At 53.1% G+C, this 20,456-nt stretch overlaps 4 protein-coding genes across 4 annotated transcripts; 3 read left to right on the top strand and 1 right to left on the bottom strand.

The window, feature by feature from the left end:
* Nucleotides 1–1,620: 1,620 nt before the first annotated feature.
* NECHADRAFT_37893 (uncharacterized protein) lies at nucleotides 1,621–4,239 on the top strand (the record flags this gene model as incomplete). Its single annotated transcript, XM_003052204.1, has 3 exons — nucleotides 1,621–1,749; nucleotides 2,304–4,013; nucleotides 4,066–4,239. The coding sequence occupies 3 exons, from the start codon at nucleotides 1,621–1,623 to the stop codon at nucleotides 4,237–4,239; spliced, it is 2,013 nt and encodes a 670-aa protein (XP_003052250.1).
* A 492-nt stretch (nucleotides 4,240–4,731) lies between these two features.
* On the bottom strand, nucleotides 4,732–5,646 carry NECHADRAFT_79229 (uncharacterized protein; the record flags this gene model as incomplete). The annotated part of the gene is made up of 1 exon (XM_003051745.1): nucleotides 4,732–5,646. The coding sequence occupies one exon, from the start codon at nucleotides 5,644–5,646 to the stop codon at nucleotides 4,732–4,734; it is 915 nt and encodes a 304-aa protein (XP_003051791.1).
* A 3,875-nt stretch (nucleotides 5,647–9,521) lies between these two features.
* On the top strand, nucleotides 9,522–13,821 carry NECHADRAFT_104160 (uncharacterized protein; the record flags this gene model as incomplete). The annotated part of the gene is made up of 5 exons (XM_003052203.1): nucleotides 9,522–9,680; nucleotides 9,747–11,319; nucleotides 11,368–11,615; nucleotides 11,661–11,931; nucleotides 11,986–13,821. The coding sequence occupies 5 exons, from the start codon at nucleotides 9,522–9,524 to the stop codon at nucleotides 13,647–13,649; spliced, it is 3,915 nt and encodes a 1,304-aa protein (XP_003052249.1). The 3' UTR covers nucleotides 13,650–13,821.
* A 3,383-nt stretch (nucleotides 13,822–17,204) lies between these two features.
* NECHADRAFT_60277 (uncharacterized protein) lies at nucleotides 17,205–18,504 on the top strand. Its single transcript, XM_003052202.1, has 2 exons — nucleotides 17,205–17,734; nucleotides 17,788–18,504. The coding sequence occupies exons 1-2, from the start codon at nucleotides 17,213–17,215 to the stop codon at nucleotides 18,379–18,381; spliced, it is 1,116 nt and encodes a 371-aa protein (XP_003052248.1). The 5' UTR covers nucleotides 17,205–17,212; the 3' UTR covers nucleotides 18,382–18,504.
* The last annotated feature ends 1,952 nt before the right edge of the window (nucleotides 18,505–20,456 follow it).

The raw sequence follows: 20,456 nt of genomic DNA, 5'->3' as shown, positions 1-20,456 counted from the left end.
CCTTCGGTCCCAAGTTTCGACTTCAATCTAGAACGTCGCTCCCGCTCTCGCAGCTCATCATGTCGACTAAACTTTTTACCAATGTGCAGATCCCTGGTCAGATCTGACATCTTGAGCTTCTGCAGGTCCACCACCTGGCTCTCGGAATCTTCTGGTGTGATTGAGCGTGCTCGCCGGTTCCTGGCAGCAGCCGTTCCATTCTGAGCGGGCGCTCTACGCTTCCTTGGTTCTTTTGGTGCTGCGCCTTCTTCAGTTGGCTTCCGCTGGCGCTTCTTGGGTCGCGCAGTCTCTCCATCCGCGTCCGTTCCATCTTGAGTTGCTTGAGTAGCCTGCTTCCTCGCTCGCGGTTTTCGAGCCGGCTTAGGGGGATTCTGGGCCTCGGTCGATGGTGTCGAAGTCGTATCAGTTGCGTCACCGGATGGTGTTGTGGAAGGTTCCGTTCCGCTCGGGGCTTCTGAGTCATCTGGAGTTGGGGCCTGCAGGACAACAGAAGGCGCATTATCCGCATCCTCTGTTTGGGCGGCATCTGTCTGCGGGGTTGCGCTCTCCGCGACAGATGTTTGGGTTGGTTCTGTTATGCTCGTAGGAGCAGGCACTGGAGCGCTTGATTGTGTTGTCTCGGTCGTTGTGGTTATGGGGGCCTCTTCTATTCGAGTTCCGCCAATCTGAGTATCGGGCTCGTGAGGGATCTCTTGCGATGCTGGAGCCGAGGGAGGTTCTTGAGTTGCAACATTATGACTTGGTTCTGGAGGATCTGGGATCGTCGCTGGTGGGGTCGGAGACTTTTGGCGGGGTGCCTGATGAGAGTCCTGGGATTGCGCCTCGACAGGTTCGATAGTGGAATTTTCGGTGAGGGATTTCTCAGAAGCTCCTTGAGGCCCAGACTGAGGCTCGGGTTCAGCAGCAGGAACTTGGGGCGGCGGAGGGGGTGCTGGCTTGGGTTGTGAAAGTGCCGGTCCCGCGGGGCGACGGGGAGGGAACTTCGGTTTGAAGGCAGGCCCTCCCTTCTTCTTGAACATGGAACTCATTGTGAATGTGAAGCGTTGGCCATGTATGTATCGCGATCCAAAGTACAGAATATTATGGTCATTTCAACAACGCGAGGGGAGATCCGAAGGTTTGAAAACGAAGGGGAGAAAAAAAGACCCTCTGCAGAAAACTCATGGAAAATGCAGAGAAAATGCGGGATGGTGGAGAGGCCCGGCCCAGCCCCATCAGAGTGAGCGAGGATTAACCGCTCATGGGAGGGAATCGATAAGGACGAGGCACGAGAAGCACGAGAGGCCCCACATGTCCGAATCAGGTTAGCCTTTCACTAAGCCCCTTTGACCATTCAAGGTGGAGACGCCCGGGCGCTTCTTGGACTGCGACTCAACTTCGAAATTTCAACTTCTGGCCCGAGGGAACGTTCCATCATCACAACACGCCCTCCCCGCGCCACCTCTTGATGATCGCCCGCACGCCCAGGCTCGCGACGGGACTTGGCTTCACTGCGCTCCCACGACCGATCCGTCGCTTTTCCTGTGCCTCGCGCCCTCTTTGCTGCCCTGTGCTACGCGACTTCTGATGCCTCTCACGGCCACCCCCTCTGCGTCGCCCCGTCCATCCACGCTCGCCAAGATGGAGGACAGGAAGCGGCCTGCCATCAGCAGCGCCGACGACCTGGCCCCTCCGAGCAAGAGGGTCGCCGTCAATGGTTCCAAGGCCAAGGATGACTCCCTCGAGATGAAAGAGGAGAGTTGGATCGAGGTGAGTGTCTGTCGTCTGTCACACGACTGTCTTTGTCTTTTCTACCGCAGATGCTCGATCGATCGAGCGCCCGCCCATCTGCCATTCCCCCCTCTCTTCCGTCTTGTGCCTTTCATCTCAGAGGCTTGTGCTCTGCTCTCAGGCTTCGTGCCATGCCATTCTTGTCGGGGACGGTCCTGGACGGTAGTGCTCACCAAGCCAGTGAAATGCTCGCTCGCTCCCGGCGACAGCAGTCCTCGGCTCGGAAGTGTATCTGCAATGCACCTGCTGAGCCGCGCCCCCGCCCAACCACAACCTGCAATCCATATCATACAACTTTGTCGACGCGTGGAGACGAAATTGCCGCTGACCTCGGTTACCAGGCCTACACAAAGGGCGCCATCTATCGACAGATGCAGGAGTATAGTCGCAAGGCAGCTACCTATGAGTCGCGACTTGAGGAACTTCACAAACGATCCGTACATCATGACGATCACCTGAGAATCATTGACGCCTGGTGGCGACAGGTAGGTTTATCTGGCACGCGACTCGGGGCATGGCTGATTGTTGGATAGGTCCTCGAGGAAATTGAACTCCTTGCAAATTCAGATACAACCTCATCGACCCCTTCCGGTATGAACCCCCACAACCCCCTTCATATCTCTGCTGACTCGGCGGCAGAACCCCCGTATCTCAGTGGTGTGAGCTTCAAGGACCTACACGATTTCCAGAAACATCTCCAGGATAAGGGCAAGTCGATCAAGTCGAAAGCGGAATCGCTCCTCACACATTTGGCTGCTTCACGAGGCAGCATTGACCCAAGCGTTTCCAAACTGGAGAGCAAGGTTTCTGGACTTTTGGCCGCGCAAAAGGAATATTTGTTCAAACTAGACCGGCTGAGCAGCGAAAAGGACCAACTATCGGAGCAACTCAACGCCGCGACCTTGCGTTACTTCAAGGCGGAGAAGAAGCTAGATCGGGCAAAGAGTTCTCAAGTCCAGAAGTTGGAGCAACAAGCATTTGCCAATGCTACCCGACCTTCAGCATCTGGCGATGCGGGTGCCGAGAGTGGCGAGATCAATGGAAATTCTGGCGAGATCCTGCTGAAATACGAGGAAGCGACCGCGGCGGCTACGAAGCAAAAGGAACAGCTGGATGCCATTCTGGCAGAGATCAAGACCTTGCAGGACGAAAACTCGACTCTAAAGGCGAAAAGGGACAACCTGACCGATGAGGACTTTATCCGGACCGATGTCTTCAAACAATTCAAGAACCAGAACGAGGATCTCATCAAGCGTATCAACACGCTCGAGGCCACGAACAAGCAGCTTCGTGAGGAGGCCGAGAAGCTGCAGGCGGAGAGATCGGCATTCCGAAGTCAGCTCGAGGCAGATGCGAACCAAGTGACACAGGAACTGGAGGCTGAGATCATGTCCCGAGATCAAGATCTTGCCCGAGTGCGATCAGCCCGTGACGAACTTTTGGCCGAAAACACTCAGAGCAAGGCGAGATTGGAGCAGGAGCGAGGATCGATGGAGCAGATCAAGGATCTCGCATCTGCTAAAGACGACAGAATCACGGCTCTCGAACTTGAGCTCTCGCGCCTCACGTCGAGCGGGGAGCAAGGAAAACTCAACCCGGACGACGAAAATTTGACGGTTGACGAGCTTCGCCTGAAATATCGGAAGCTGCAGCAAGATTTCGATTCAATCAACCTGGAGTTGCCGGCCATAGAAAAGGCATACAAGAAGATGAAGGAGCTTGCTCATAGAAAGGCAATGGACTCGAGCGCTATGGAAGAGCGCATGACCATCTTGATCGCCGAGAAGAGTAAGGCGGACCAGAAGTACTTTGCCGCTCGCAAGGACGCGGATACCCGGAACAACGAGATTCGATCCCTACGACACCAGAACAGCAAGAGCTCAGAGATTATTGCGCAGCTCAAGGAACTCGAGATGCAGAACCGGACCCTGCTCAGCAATCTGGAGAAGCAACTGGCGGACCTGAAGCAGGCCAACGCCAGCCTCGTCAACGAGAACAAGAAGGCGGAGGCGACCAGTTTGGAGGCAGTCCGACGAACAGACTCGCTCAGCAAGCAAGTCAACGACCTAACGAACCTGGTCAAGTCGAAGGATGCGGCATCTGCAGTGGTTCGAGAGCGCAACACGATGCAGGAGACAGAAGTGGAAAAGCTCAAGGTGCGCATCGAGCATGTGCAGAAGGATCGCGACTCGTGGAAGAACAAGGCATTGAGCAATTCCTCCGAAGAGGAGGAGATGCTTCGAGTAAGTTTGCTTTACGTGATGATTTCTTTTGCACTGGCTAACCCAGCAACAGACCTATGCCTTGTGCACCATTTGTCGCAACAACTTCAAGAACACGGCACTCAAGACGTGTGGCCACCTCTTCTGCAACCAGTGTGTCGACGACCGCATCAGCAACCGCATGCGCAAATGTCCCACCTGCTCTCGAGCATTTGACAAGATGGATGTTATGTCCGTACATCATTAAATGCAAGGGAAGCCCTACGAAACCCTCCCCTCGACCAGAACCTGCTTCTTCACCACACACGCCGCAATACCTCTTTTTCTTCGTTAATCCTCTCCGTCAAGAGCTATGCTGTTCGGTTTGCTTGAGCCTTTGTTTCCGGGATAGTCCGCCCGGTATGTCGTGCTGGAACCCGCCCTCTACAGCTTGGGTGGGTGATTCGGCCTGGACAGGCTATGGCCATCTTGACGGTTTTCTTCTTCTCTGGGCTAGATGGCTACATTTGGAAAGTCGTCCGTGTACTTTTATTTGGCAGCGGCCGCATGAGGCGTCTCGCTGCTCGCATGTATATACTTGGTAGTTGGGTGGCAGTCTTCAGACAGGTCGTGGTTATGAGGCGATGTACGAGTTGGCAGGATAAATGGGATGAGTCGATTATGCGATGAAATACCTTTGATTAATGATTGTGCCATGGCCGTGATGTCAACAAGATGAGTTACATGATAAGACGCACACCTAGCGTCGGCTGGTTGAACCGAAGCCGGTGCTTTCATGGCGGTTGGAGTTGTTGGAACCGGATGATGATCCTGATCCACCCCAATGCCATCCTCCACCTCCACGTCCAATGCTACCGTAATTACTATTGCTATCGTGGTTGCAGTTGTTATTGTTGTTGCTGTTGCGGCTACCAGCCCAGTATCCAGCGGCAGCTCCTCCAGCCGCTCCGGACCAGAAGCCTGGCCTCCAACTATCTGTGTTTTGAGGCTTCGTTCCGGGATACGGAGGAGGAGGGTCGTCGCCACCAGGGCCCCATCCAGGACCCCATCCACCAGGACCGCCCCAGCCATCTGGTCGACGTCGAGGACGGTTGTTGTTGGCGTTGTTCCTTTGAGCCACACAGCATGCCGAGTAGATGATCCAACCGAGAATGCTAACGAAGATAATGGTAAAGACCAAAGCGCCCCAGTCAATGCCACCGCGACCGTCGTTGAACCAGCCGCCGTTAGCGATGTCGGGGTATCGTCGCTCGCCCTTGCTAGTCAGGGCGAGTTGGTACTCGACGCCGCAGCTGCCCTTGAGGACATAGGGATCGTCGGGGTATGCGTATCCTTCACAGATGACGTCGGTGCTGCCGAGCTTGAGCTCCTCGGGGAGCGACGCGGTGCAGCTCCATTCGATGTCCTCGTCGCCCCAGGAGGAGCCTTGGTTGGTGCAGCGCATGACGTCGATTTCATAGAGGTCGCAGATGGCACCGCGCGAGGCGCAGCGCAACTGGGGAATGGCCGATACGCGACGGTGGCTCGTCATGGCGCCCTTGCCGCGGAGGGTAAGGGACTTGACGTCGGAGAGCTTGATGGCATCCTTGGGCTGACGAGCGGCGAGCGTCAAGGCCGGGAGGCCAAGGCAAAGAGCGAACAGACTGGGTATCATGATGGCGGGGTATCAACTGTTTTGAACGCGGTGTCTCGATGTGTTTTTAAGATGACGAGCCTAGGCCCGGGTTGTAATATATTTCGGTCCCAGAGTTTGATGGGAGATGGGAGGTTCGAGCTGGCGACTTTTTGTTGAGATGTAGAATGGAAGTTCAGTGGTGAGAAAAAGAGGCCACGAATTGGGGAGCTTGCAACCTAGAAGAGGGGCGTTTGTTGAACACGTGCCAGTGGCAACGCGAAAAGTGGCAGAGCTGAAAACGAACCGAGTGTTATCGGAAGCAATGTAGCTGATTGGGTGATATTGAGAGGATTCTCTGTTGATGATAACAGGACGGGAATATTTGAAGATGCGAATAGATTCTTGTTCTCTTTTCCTGTCCAGGTTGTGAAGCTTTATAGAATGGACGTTTGCGCTATGACGGTTTGCGATAAGCCTTTGGTGGCCTTTCTTTCACCCAGCGATGGTACACGGAACAAGACCAGAAGGATTAGAAACAAAGAGGCGGCTGAAAGAACCGCAGTCTAGTGGAAATAAAGCAACACGTTTATCTTTCACTTTCTAGCAAGATGAAAGAACTCTTTCAATGGGCTCCTTGTTGCTATTATCAATAAACCTTTGACCCGCCTAATCCGGTCTCAGTTCAGTGGAGCAAGGTGTTGGCCTAGCCCACCCTAGAACCTTCGATGCCTTCAAGATATGCAAGAAAAGCACACGTCTTGATATTTATTTTCATTGGAATCATTTGTCTTGGTTACACTAGAACTTGATAGACTAGGACTTCTTGGCCATGTACTGACAACTAGATGGTAACCCTAACGGCCCCGAATAGTGGCACCAATCCGTGACGACGTACCTAGGTGGTGAAAAGGACACGGAATCATCCACATCAGCATTTGCATGACCCTACAGTATTTGGAAGCATACACATGCAGAGGCCTAGCGACATCGTAAACACATATTATTCTCGGTTGGTTGATGTCACGGCATATTTAGGTAGAGGTATTGAAGGGTAGCCTACTGATTGGATCTACGACAAAACAGCCATTAAACAAAAGCTTTAGAACCCCCTGGCAGGTAGCCCGGCGAGATCGTGCAACAGAGAGAGCTTCAAGATCACCATCACTTTGAATATCATGAACTCTAAAATATCTGAAGGTTTTGTGCAACTCAACCTTGACCACCTACCCTGAGCAACCGTTAAACCCACTCAACATGGATGACAGTCAACGTGTGAGAACTATTGAAAGCCATAATGAAAGGCTATGCCAGAGACAGCAGAACGTCGACCTCGACAGTGACCTACCTCTCAGCTCATATTGGACGTCATGGTGACCTCCACATGGCCATCAGAACTGTGGTTTAGACACCCACTGACCGCTGCTGTCATGGCAGATGACAGTGGCGGGTACAGTAGCCCGAATACTCACAGTGAGGCAAAACCTTATATAGATCTAAACGATACCGAAGACACCGCAACATCGGAAAGTTTGGTGCCTCGACACGCGTATCCGCGCGTCAGTTGATCTCTTGGACGTAGGCTACGTAGGTAGGGCTGATCGGCTGGGGAAAGTCGGAGCAAAATGACAGTACGAGAAGCTGAAACTAAACACTGTGCGGCGGGAGTGTCAATAGCGACAGCTGTTGCCTCCACCGTCTCCAGGCTGCCAGGCTCCCTTTTTCTGGTCATATTTTGTATTTTCAACTCCTGCATTTTAAGCCGATATCCGATCCTTGGCCAGCATACGTACGGGCGCTTCTTAATTCCGGTTTTGCTATTCGCGAATGGTTCGCCAGGCCTGGTGAGCTGTGCGAAACCCCTCAGCGCAGTGTACATCTCAAAACTCTTCCATCTGATGGGCCAGAGTACGGATGAATATCAGCAAGAGACCGGGGTTCGGTGCAAGGATTCACCGACGGCCAAGCTTAAAAGCTCCTGTTGAAGGTGGCCTTGCGTGCCTTGTCAGATTCAGGTTCTGACTGGGCCAGGAGATTACGGCTTTAAAAGTGAGTTTGTCCGGGCAGACGGGAACCGGGGACAAAACGTGGCCGATCCCCGATCAAGATGAGAGAGACCGGGCTGTCGGTCAAATGCCCCGTACGGATCTTTGGTTCGGTTCCCTGAGAGATTGATGACTCGCTTTCTCCTAAAAGAGAAACCGAGAATGCGAAGGAATGACTGATCCACATACAGTCTCTCACGGTGCCACTTGATCGCGATACTCGACATTCATCGAGGTGCTATTCTGCCGAAACACGACGGTTTGTGTCTTGCAATGCGACACACCTGTCATACGCCGTTGAACCTCTGGTCGAAACGGGCGTGATACCTCGAGGCTGACCCCCCGATGGCCCAAAAAAGCCAAGCCTTTCCAGAAGCTCGTGGCCTGGGAATAAGCCCGGAGGAAAGTTGCTTGGGTTAAAGGATGGAGTAAGCCGGACCCGACAGACCGCACGAGAGCGAAAGCGAGGGGCTTCGCTTCTCAGGGTACAGTAACCACAGTACCACACCAGTGGTGCCGAGGTGCCGATCTTATATTAGCAGTGACGCATTCTGTAGTCGAGACACTCGCACGCCAGATTGCAGGCGTCCGTCTCGAGAGCCCAGGCGCGCGTGTTTGTCTAAGCGAGAGCGAAATACCAAATGCATGTCCTGCAAAGCGGACCGGGGAACCCCGGCCCGTGTCCGAAAGAGGTAGCCGTTTCGAACGCCGCGAAAGCCCATTCTCCACTCGCCCGCTGAATGACTCTTGGCCGCCGCTACGGGGTGTCGGGGCTCTGCAAGAGTCCGAGGTTTGGTGAATCAACCAGGAGCCAATCGTGCTGAAGATGATCAGAGACAGTTAGAGACAGAAACATGCCATGCGTCTTGTAAGATGAGTCAATGAGTCGGCATTACTTTTGCCGCAACTGATAAAGATACGATGAACGCGAAGGATGGTTGAATACGCCGCTGGCTGACCAAGGTTGATTGTGAATTGATCCGTGATTTGCCTGAGGCCTTGCCTCGGACATCTCGCACTTAGACGAACAGACCAATAAGCGGTAGGGGGCGCCGAGGATCACCCCAGGTCTTTTTAATCTTGGCGATGCAGCACATATGCTGTCGTGAGCAGTTGCAGAAGTAACGGAGACACATGGCAGAAGAGGGAAAAGATGTCGAGTATCAGAGATGGGTAAACATTGATTGACAAACTCGCGACAAGCTGCCTTTATATGGCTTCTTGAAAAACAACCAGCTTCAATGCCAAGCTGCATTCCTCTACTGTATCAGCCCAGTGTATCCCCGAGATCTCCCCGCATCTGCAATCCAAAGCTTTCTTCCCAAAAGCTCAGCGACCCTCCGATGCCCCTGCAACTCATCGAGTTCAAAGCGTGTTGCACTGTGCCGGCCGAGAACTTGGCGAGGCGCTGGGGGGGCGTGGCTCCAGAACCGGCCCGCAACGATGAATAGCGACGCTAAACAAGGTAGGTGCGTCCGGGACCCTTTTTGTATCCCGCCCGAGTCCTCGCTGCTTCACTTGATTTCATTATTACCTGGTCGTCGCAATCTTCCTCATTGCTAGTGTTTGGATTTATATATCACCCCACGCTTGTCCGACCTCTGCTGCCTCGAGACTTCATCGCACCGCGCTCATCTTGGAGTATCGCTATCGTGCATCGTCTCTTTGGTAATGACGCCTCGCCCTCGGTAGCTTCCTTGTTGTCGACCAATTATACACATGCCGCGCTGATCTCGACGACTACGATCCCATACTTTCGGGCTTTGCCTGCGCAACTTTCCTCGAGGGCGCTGCCCGTCCCTCTCCAGCTCTCACATCAATCCTCATTCGCGGCCTTTCATCTAACGCGACACCTCGATTGTTTCCCTCACAATGGCCGCTGAATTATCCGAAAAGACGGCCGCTGGCACCGCCTCGCGGCCCTCATCCTCGAGTCGCGGGGGATCAACCGACATAGAGACTGCTCGTCCTGGCCATGGAACATCATCCGATCCTGAGAAGCTCGACCTGAAGAAGGCGGACTCCAAGGTTGTCCAGGCGCCCAGAGCCGACAATATTGAAGACCACTTCAGGAATTTGCCTCCTGACGAAGCCGAGATCTTGCGCCGCCAAGTCGTGAGTCCCGAGGTCAAGCAGGGTGTCGGCGTTTTGTATCGCTACTCCTCTCGCAACGACATCATCATCATCGCTGTGTCGGCTATTTGCGCTATTGCAGGTGGTGCTGCCCTCCCTCTCATGACTGTTGTCTTTGGTAGCCTCCAGGGTGTTTTCCAGGACTTCTTTGTGAACCACACGCTGGACTACAATGCATTTACCGACAAGTTGGTCCACTTTGTGTTGTACTTTGTATACCTCGGAATCGCCGAGTTTGTCGTCGTCTGGGTCAGCACTGTGGGATTCATCTACACTGGAGAGCACATCTCAGCCAAGATCCGTGAGCACTACCTTGAAAGCTGCATGCGACAAAACATTGGCTTCTTCGACAAGCTCGGCGCTGGCGAGGTCACAACCCGTATCACCTCGGATACCAACCTCATCCAGGATGGCATTTCTGAAAAGGTTGCCCTCACTCTTTCTGCGCTCGCTACCTTTATCTCGGCTTTCGTCATTGGCTTCGTCAAGTACTGGAAGTTGACATTAATTCTTCTTTCCACTGTTGTCGCCCTGCTCCTCAACATGGGTGGTGGTTCTACCTTCATCATGAAGTACAACAAGCAGAGTCTGGAAGCTTATGCCCAAGGAGGTAGTCTTGCCGACGAAGTCATCAGCTCCATTCGAAATGCTGTCGCCTTTGGTACCCAAGAGCGCCTTGCTCGCCAGTACGATGACCATCTCAAGAAGGCCGAGTTCTTTGGTTTCCGTGTCAAGAGTGCTATCGCTTGCATGATTGCCGGTATGATGATGGTTCTATACCTCAACTATGGACTTGCTTTCTGGCAGGGAAGCAAGTTTCTCATTGACGGCGAGACCTCGCTCTCCAACATCTTGACTATTCTCATGGCTGTCATGATCGGTGCTTTCAACCTCGGAAACGTTGCGCCCAACCTTCAAGCCTTCACCAATGCTATCGCTGCTGCTGCCAAGATCTTCAACACCATCGACCGTGCCTCGCCCCTTGACCCCTCGAGCGAGGAAGGTGACAAGATTGAGCAGCTCCGGGGCTCTATCAGGCTGTCCAATGTCAAGCACATCTACCCGTCTCGACCTGAAGTGACTGTCATGCACAATGTTAGCCTGGAGATTCCGGCTGGCAAGGTTACTGCTCTGGTTGGTGCCTCTGGCTCTGGCAAGAGTACTATTGTTGGCTTGGTCGAAAGATTCTACGATCCCGTTCAGGGCAACGTGTACCTGGACGATCGTGACATTTCCACGCTCAACCTTCGATGGCTTCGTCAGCAGATGGCCCTGGTCAGTCAGGAGCCCACCCTCTTTGGTACAACCATCTTCCACAACATTCGGTATGGTCTGATCGGCACCGCACACGAGAACTCCAGTGAAGAGAAGCAACGGGAACTTGTTATCGAGGCCGCCAAGAAGGCCAACGCTCATGATTTCGTTTCTGCCCTCCCCGAAGGATACGAGACCAATGTTGGCGAGCGAGGTTTCCTTCTGTCAGGTGGCCAAAAGCAGCGTATCGCCATTGCTCGTGCTGTGGTTTCTGACCCTAAGAGTAAGATTGCAGCACCCAATCAACTGATATGTGACTAACACGGAATAGTTCTGCTCCTGGATGAAGCAACATCAGCTCTGGATACCAAGTCTGAGGGAGTTGTCCAGGCAGCTCTAGAGAACGCCGCCGAGGGCCGTACTACTATCACCATCGCTCACCGACTGTCGACCATCAGGGACGCCCATAACATTGTGGTGATGGCGGAGGGCCGAATTGTGGAACAAGGCACCCACAACGATCTTCTGGAGAAGAAGGGTGCTTACTACAAGCTCGTGTCTGCCCAGAACATTGCTGCTGTCGATGAGATGACTGCTGAGGAGCAAGCGGCCATTGATGAAGAGGAAGAGACTCTTATCCGCAAGATGACCTCGGAGAAGGGAGGCATTGTCGCTGATCCTGATGACGATATCGCTGCCAAGTTGAACCGTAGCACGACTACCAAGTCAGCATCCAGTGTGGCTCTCCAGGGCCGCAAGCCTGAAGAAGAGCGAAAGTACAGCCTCTGGACGTTGATCAAGCTCATTGCCTCTTTCAACAAGTCCGAATGGCAGTTTATGCTCATCGGTCTCGTCTTTTCCGCCATCTGCGGTGGAGGCAATCCTACCCAAGCCGGTATGTCGAATACTCGAAACTAACGATGGCAACCTTGACTAACACGCATGATAGTTTTCTTTGCCAAGCAGATCGTGGTCTTGTCCGAGCCCCTCACTGACGACAACCGCCACCACATCAAGAAGGACTCGGACTTTTGGAGCGCCATGTACGTGATGCTCGCCTTCGTCCAGCTCTTCGCCTTTATCATCCAAGGTGTCCTGTTTGCCAAGTGTTCTGAGCGTCTCGTGCACCGAGTACGAGACCGTGCTTTCCGAACTATGCTCCGTCAAGATGTGTCGTTCTTTGACCGTGATGAGAACACTTCTGGTGCCCTCACCTCATTCCTCTCGACCGAGACGACCCACGTTGCTGGTCTGAGTGGTGTTACGCTGGGAACGCTGCTGATGGTCTCTACGACTCTTATCTCTGCTATCGCCATGTCTCTGGCTATTGGATGGAAGCTGTCACTTGTCTGTATCTCGACGATTCCAGTCCTCCTTGGTTGTGGATTCTTCCGTTTCTGGATGCTCGCGCACTTCCAGCGCCGGTCCAAGGCTGCGTACGATTCATCAGCCACGTTTGCTTCGGAAGCTATCTCGGCCATCCGAACCGTCGCTGCCTTGACGCGCGAGGAAGATGTTCTGAAGCAGTACCAAAACTCGCTGGCGATTCAGCAGCGAAAGAGCTTGATCTCGGTTATGAAGTCGTCCTTGCTCTATGCCGCATCGCAGTCTCTGATCTTTGCCTGCTTGGCCCTCGGCTTCTGGTACGGCGGCACCTTGATTGGCAAGCTTGAGTACACCATGTTCCAGTTCTTCCTCTGCTTCATGGCTGTCATCTTCGGCGCCCAGTCGGCGGGTACCATCTTTTCGTTTGCCCCTGATATGGGCAAGGCCCATCAGGCTGCTGGAGAGCTCAAGAAGTTATTTGACCGACAACCTGTTGTGGACACCTGGTCGGAGAGCGGAGAGCGTCTTCCCGAAGTTGAGGGCACCCTTGAGTTCCGTGACGTCCATTTCCGTTACCCGACCCGACCAGAGCAGCCTGTCCTGCGTGGTCTCAACCTGACGGTGCGACCCGGACAGTACATTGCCCTTGTGGGTGCTTCTGGATGCGGCAAGAGTACGACCATCGCGCTTCTGGAGCGATTCTACGACCCCCTATCTGGTGGAATTTTCATCGACAACCGGGAGATTAGTGGCCTGAACATTAACGACTATCGGTCACACATTGCCCTTGTTAGTCAAGAGCCAACACTCTACCAAGGAACCATCAAGGAGAACATTCTCCTGGGAACGTCTCGAGAGAACGTTCCTGATTCAGACGTCGAGTTTGCGTGCCGCGAAGCCAACATTTACGACTTTATCGTGTCGCTTCCTGAAGGATTCAACACGGTTGTTGGTAGCAAGGGTACATTGCTGTCGGGTGGTCAAAAGCAGCGAATTGCGATTGCCCGAGCTCTGATCCGCGACCCCAAGATCCTTCTTCTCGATGAGGCAACCTCTGCGCTGGATTCCGAGTCTGAGCACGTGGTGCAAGCAGCGCTTGACAAGGCGGCTAAGGGCCGTACTACTATCGCAGTTGCGCACCGTCTCAGCACGATCCAAAAGGCAGACATTATCTACGTGTTTGACCAAGGCCGGATTGTGGAGCAGGGAACACACTCTGAGCTGATGAAGAAGAATGGGCGTTACGCCGAGTTGGTTAACCTGCAAAGTCTGGAGAAGCAGAAGTGAGGAGGGTATCATGTGCATTGTATCGGCGTTGAGGCGTGGCTTTTGTTAGAGGCGGCAAATCTCCCCCAAAAGGAGCTATGATGAGGAACATCTACTCCATACAGTCTATAATGCTTTCTTGGATGTACCTATTTGAACAGTCGACTCCGCTCGATGTCGAATACACTCAAATCTACTATAGTTGAAGTCATCCTGTGGATTCCGGTGAAGTTGACTTGAAGATGTTGGCGAAGAAAACTGACATGGCAGCCCAGCTTGATAGCCAGTCATTAGATGAAGTTGGCTAACTATTGATGAGCACACAGTGCTGGCTGTTCGCTAATGCACAATCTGGAGCAGTCTGCTCAATTGGTGATGGCATACCCCTGATAACGTTGTCAGCCATGCCGGGATAAAGAGACAACCGGGGCGTCGGACCGCCACATGGCCCAGGCGTGCAAGACAACCTGAAGATGGGGTCGAGACATGACCAAAAGAAGAATTGATCGACGAGATGGGGAACGGAGAAAGAGTCTGGACCAGGACAGTCGAGAAACCGGGCATTTCCAGCAGGTTTGGTTTGGCTCCGGCGACCGCGTGTGCGCTACCATCGACTATCTCGAGGCCCGAGCACGATTGATTGTCGAATTCGATTCGATATTCGCGGACGCCGATGGGTGCTGACGGCGGGTAGTGGCTCCAAGCGGCAGCGAGGATGGCGGTAGCCGCGGCGGCACGCGTTGGACGGCTCTGCGGCGACTACGGTGGGATGGATACAGCTACGCGTACAAGACATTGGATGGGTGGTTTTTTGTGGAATTGGCACCATAGCCATCTATAGCCATGGGATGGGGACGGGATGACTCAGGGGCATTGGTTCATCTGGTGTTTGGATGATGCGCCTACTGCTGGAGTCATTTGTATTTAGTACAGGTACTGTACGTAGGTAATACATAGGAGGACACGCGACTCATGGTGGCTGGCCGTTGCATGCCAGGACGGTCAAGTCAAGATCGAGGATTCAACTCTTGCATCGAAAGTGTAACCGTAACACAGACAGATTGATGAAGCGTTGGACGATGGAAGGCGTTGACGACAGGGCACGTGGGGTTGGAAGAGGCTTTCTTGGCAGGGGAAGAAGGGATGTGATTGGTTGACTCGAGGGAAATTGCTGGCAGCGAGGCATGCAAGGTACGTAGCAAGCGCCAGCAAGCAAGCGTCCGTCTCTTTTTCAAGGTTGTCATCAATGGATCCCTCTCCCCTCCACTCTGATCCTTGGCCAGGAACAAGAACCAGGAGTTTAGTGGAGATTTCTGATTTTTATGCGCTGGTCAGTAAGCTAAGCTGGGCTGGACAGCTAACGACGGAAGACCAAGAACGATGACCACCATCATCACCGAACAATGACCTGCGTGAACTGAACTAGCGGTTCACTCACCGGAAATAGCCACGGCCATCAGAGAGATACACAAGTCCAGCGGGGACTTACCTGAAGCTGAAGACGACGGGGTCAAGGAAACGAAACGAAACAAAACGGTGAGAGAGAGAGGTAGCCGAGCCGTGAGCGTGCATGCATGAACCGACCCGGCATCCATCCATCTTGCTTATCCGACTTGAGTCTTTTCAATCAAGGAAAACGGCATGAGGTGACAGGCGGAGAGCCGATGTGACGCTAGTTGACCACGGATTGCTATTTTTTGCCCGCAACCACATCGCATTGTCCACCGTGGCTGGCTCCGACATGGGGTTCAAGCGAGATTGGATATCGTCCCCTTTTGTGCCACGACTTGGCCCGTTGGGGTTAAAATGCCGCGCGAACCTTGAAAAGAGGTCGCGTCTTTTCTTGTTCTGTATGTGGGGGAATTAATGGTTTACAGACGTGTCTGTGAAGTGTGTGCAACCTGAACGTATGTCAATGCAACACAGCTCGGAGGATTGGTCTACCGGGAATGAGAGACATGAGGGGATTTTGTTGAAGACGCGTCGTCAGACTTTCTTTCTTTTTTTTTTTTTTGGGCATGTCTCTCGATGGAGCGGTTTTCAGCCTTTTCTGACAATGTCTCTCTCCAGCCTTGCATAAGTTTTACTTGAAGTTGTACTCACCGTCCATCTCCCTTTTGAACAAGTCGGTCAGCGTAACAATGACCTTCCTTCTTGACACCTGCCAACAACAGACAGATCTGAATGGGGTCACATATATACAATCCATTATTGAGCATGGGAGTTCATAAAGTTGATGGTCAGCCAACGCACACGCGCGCATGCACAATGGTCAACGTTACCTGTGCAGTCCATGCCCCAGAGAGGCTAGCTCGACAGTTGGCTGATGCGGATAGAGTGGCTCGCCCAGGGGGCCCCATTCAATAAACCGTCACGCTAAGGGGGAGCTACTGCAAGCCTCGGAGGGTCCCTCATAACCCCTGGTCCATTTCCATAGCTTCATCCATCCATCTCTTGCATTCTTGCTATAAACAATCCCTGTTCCTTGACCCTGGCCCTGGCTGTTGGCTTCCGACTCTGGTCATGGCCGGGGGGTCCAGAATCGTCCTTCTCTGTTGCTTTTCTCTCTCTCTTTTTCTCTTGCTTGTAGCCGTCGTCCACTCACACGACCTTGTCCAGCCCAACCCTTCCCATGCCCATCTCCCGCCTCATCCACTCATTCTCCGTCTTTTTCATCAAGCGTTGGGCGCCCTCTTTTTTTTGCCCTTCCTTTTTTTCTTTCCCTTTTCTGCCTCCTGCTCCTGCTCCTCTCCCTTGCCTCGCCTCGCGCAACCGTTGAGAGCCGCCGCCGATCCCCTCCTTCCCTGGCCCGCTGCCGACTTGAACCCTCAACCCACCCGCGACGATCACTAACTTTCAAGTCGACAACTACCAACTCCAACTCCAGCAACCCGGTAGCGAGCTTCTTTCTCCCTTCCTTTTGCTGGATACACCATCTCTTGGCCTTTTCTATCCATCTTTTTTTCTCCGAGGCCGCAGCGGTCATCACCATCTGGCCGCCGATTCCGTGACCCGATCCGACCCAGCACAGCCTGCTTTGGTTGGTGACTCTACGGCTCCATCTCATCTCCCATCGACCGTTGCCCCTTGGCCAATCCCGTCTCACAATCGCGACCTACCTCGCTCGTCTTCGGTTGTCCGGTCTGCTCTCTCTCGATAGACTGTACTCGCCTACGCTGCAACGCCTGTCGTATCCCCCGCGACTGCCTCTCATTCATCCGTTCTTTCAGCCTCTTGGGAACTATCATCCCATCACGACCCTCTTGGAGCATCATCAGCTTCCAAAGACGCGCCATGCGACGACACTTCTAAACGACCTCCGACGCAACCAACCAGATAAATACCGTCATCCGTCGTCTCACTGTTTACTTCGCCTCGTCCATCTGCTCGCCTGTGCTTCACCATTGGAATCCCCGCCAACCACGCTCCCTGTCGAGCCAACCGGTTCCATCGTGGTGAAACACGCACCCAATCTCGCTATCTGCGTTGGCAACCACCTTTCCTCCAGTACGCAATAGCAACAACAACCTCACAATCATCAACCAGTCCTTTCTTGGCGTCAATCGCCTTGTCACTCGTTTACCATGATCTCAACACCTTCATCCGCCTCCAAGGGCCCTTCACAAGCCCAGCTCCGACTTACATCCTCCCGCTCCCGTGCGCCCCGCCTACGACTTGCTCTGACTTGGCTCTTCGTCCTGGCATGTCTCACTTCGACTGTTCTGGCACAAGCTGAGACATATGCCACGTCCCTTCAACACCGAAGACACCACGTTGCTACGATAAACCGATATGAGCTGCACCGCCGTGCGGAATCAAGCAAGGATGAGGACGATGATGAAGAGCCCGACAAGATCACCAACCCTGAGGCACCCGCCAAGGATGGAGATTCAAGCACCAAAACCAAGGCATCCTCGACAACCGTCACCATCCAACGTACAGCTCAAACTGCTGCCTCAACCAACTCACCTCTGCCTCAGGCTTTCGATGGGAACTTGGCTGCGGAACTCACCACCACGTCGGACAGCAACTGCCCCTCGTTTCTCAATGGCATCCTCGCCGACCCTTCATTCGAGGCCTGCTACCCACTCTCCATGATGCTCCAGGTAGGTTATCTCACCATGAACCATGTAACACGGATACTAACAACAGTGAACAGACATCCCGTGGCTTCTTCGACGCTCAGAAGCAGCTCCTCAGCATTGTTCGCGTTCTTGACCAAACCTGCGCCGCCAACGTCACCTACTGCACCGAGTTCTTCGACGCGGCAGCCAAGAACCTGACCTCGGCAGACAACTGCAAGAAGGAGTGGGAAAATGGAAACAGCATTGTCAAGCAGTTCCAATATGGCATGAAGACGTACGAGATGATGTACAAGGCAACCTGCCTCCAGACTCCTGATGACGACATGTACTGCTACGCCAATGCCGTCACAAACACCAGCACCGCCTCCAACGCTTACTTCTACTACCTCCCTTACAACCTCACTCTGCCCGGGAGCACCAACCCCTCGTGCAGCTGGTGCATTCAAGAAACCATGAACATCTTCCACGCCGCAGCTGAGGACCGGTCTCAGCCCATCGCCCTCACGTACGAAACTGCCGCTCGTCAAGTCAACACCTTGTGCGGCATGGACTTTGTCAATGGCACCCTACCCCCTGAAGAGACCAATGCCGCTCATAGCTTCGGTCCTTCTTGGGTAGGCCTGATGGCGACTCTGGCTGGTGCTGCTCTGGTAAATGTTCTACTATAGAGCACCTTGGACGCAGCCAACTTGCTGCAACCCCTTTTTTATACACTTCGACCTTGGACTATTACGCCTTTTAATTAGTTACGACTTTGGATCTTGTACATGATTCAACCTTTTCTTTTTCTGATATGATCGCCATCTCGGCATACACTTACGACTCGATACCCTCTGCTTCTATTTTTACTTTCAACTCAAACTCATCTGCCGCGAGGCAGCAATCACTACAGACGCAGACAGCATCACTCTGCATTATTACTTTTAATCATTGGCTCATGAGGATATCTTTCTTCTTTCCTCTTTGCCACAACTGGCTTGGCCTGACATGGCTCGGCTCCTCTTTATTATTATTGTTTGGAATTAGACAGGATTTGATCATCAAAAGCGAGCACGGCCCGGAGTTATATATCGACTTTTTGGGTTGGGTTTATCTGGCTTGGGTGGTGATGGGCATGGACAACGAGCAAGGGGCATACTCGATGGACTAGAGGAACGGGGTATGGCGCATGCTGTCTTGGAAAGGAAAGGACCTTGGGATAGAGCAAGCAGCGTTGCTCCATTGTTGGACTCTGGGGCTATATCATAGCCACACATGAGCAATGGACAAAACACACACACACACACACACACACACACACAAGGTGGACATGGTACATATTGTATAGGAGATTCACAGATGAATCTCATGCTAGATACACATAAGACCAAGAATAAAGGATGTCAACATGAACATGGATACTGATTGCTTTGCCTGTGACCGAGGAGTCCCTCACTCTCCTCGTCGATCAAAAGTGTTGATAGAACGTCATGCCCTTAGGGGCTAAATTATAATTCTACTGTGACTGATTGACTTCTTTTGGGACTTGTCCCCCGGCCAAAGAGTTGGACTCCTGATATCTATGTCCAATTTCCTTCTCACTTGCTCATCTCACTCCGTGGTTGAGACTTGGATACCGGGGCATTCACGGTGATTCGCTTTCATTTATCTCTGACCCCCGATAATGTCACGAGTTCAACAGCCTGACTATGATCGAATAAATTGTCTCATGTCTTCTTAAAGGTGTATGGATGTCTGCAGGGCTGCTCACCCCCAATGAGCTCTTCATCAAGAAATGACAATTTCAATCATACACTTCTCCGAGCTCACAAATATATCAACACTCTCTGCAGACTTACATGGCTAGGCAATGACTGTCCAAAGAGGGAACTCTCAGTATTCCCGAAGGCCTTGCTCAGGGCGACGTACTGGTCTGATTTGCACCTCCAGGGCCATGTTTTCTCTCCTCTCGCTGGCAATGAATGATATGGAACAGTTTAGCCATTAGCAAGAGATACTGAGACAAGTAAGCAGAGAGTTGCGGTCAAACACATGCTCAGAGCCAGGTCGTCACAGTATCACATCCGATCCATGCGTGTTTGTGATAGAGTGACGACCAGAGCTTGAGCGTTATCACCCCCCCTACAAGTTGGCAGATGCTCACAGGATGGTGTGTGTGGCTGACAACCTACAGTAACGAGGGCCTGCCCTGTTGCCATGAACCTAGTCTTGTTCTGGTGACAGAACCTTAACCGCATAGCTGGATGCAACGCCCGTTTATCAGCCCAGTATGTGCGTACCCCCTCGCCTCCTGGTCTGGAGCAGCTCATGTTGTTGAGCTCCCCCATCTCTGCGGTCGAGGCGGTGGGCAGATGTACCATATGACTCGGGACAAAGCCGTCCGGCCCCGATAGGTATGTGTAACACGAGATGCAGATGGCCAAGAAACGTCTGATGGTGGTCTTTGGGCATGGCCACCACTTGGCTGGCTGCTCGCCCAGGCCTCATTCCCGCTAGCGTAGTACAGGAACGGAGGGCTTGCCAAGCGAGTGCTTAGTGGTTAGGAGCTCGCGATGAAGCTGCTGTGGAACGTCTGCCGATCTTGGGGTATGACTGCATCAAGACGTTGGCGTTTGAACCGTTCCAAGGACACGGGGTTGGATTTGCCAAAGTCCGAACGAGGCGTTCCATCACTCGATAGCCTCCCTTGGCACCGAGCTAGGGGAATGATGAATCTGCTCTCAGACTGACGGTTCCCTCACGG

The sequence above is a fragment of the Fusarium vanettenii genome (assembly GCF_000151355.1).
Source record: "Fusarium vanettenii 77-13-4 chromosome 4 genomic scaffold NECHAsca_3_chr4_2_0, whole genome shotgun sequence".
Classification (NCBI taxonomy): domain Eukaryota; kingdom Fungi; phylum Ascomycota; class Sordariomycetes; order Hypocreales; family Nectriaceae; genus Fusarium; species Fusarium vanettenii.
Note: the sequence above shows the minus strand (reverse complement) of the source record. Positions and strands in the feature narration are given on the sequence as shown.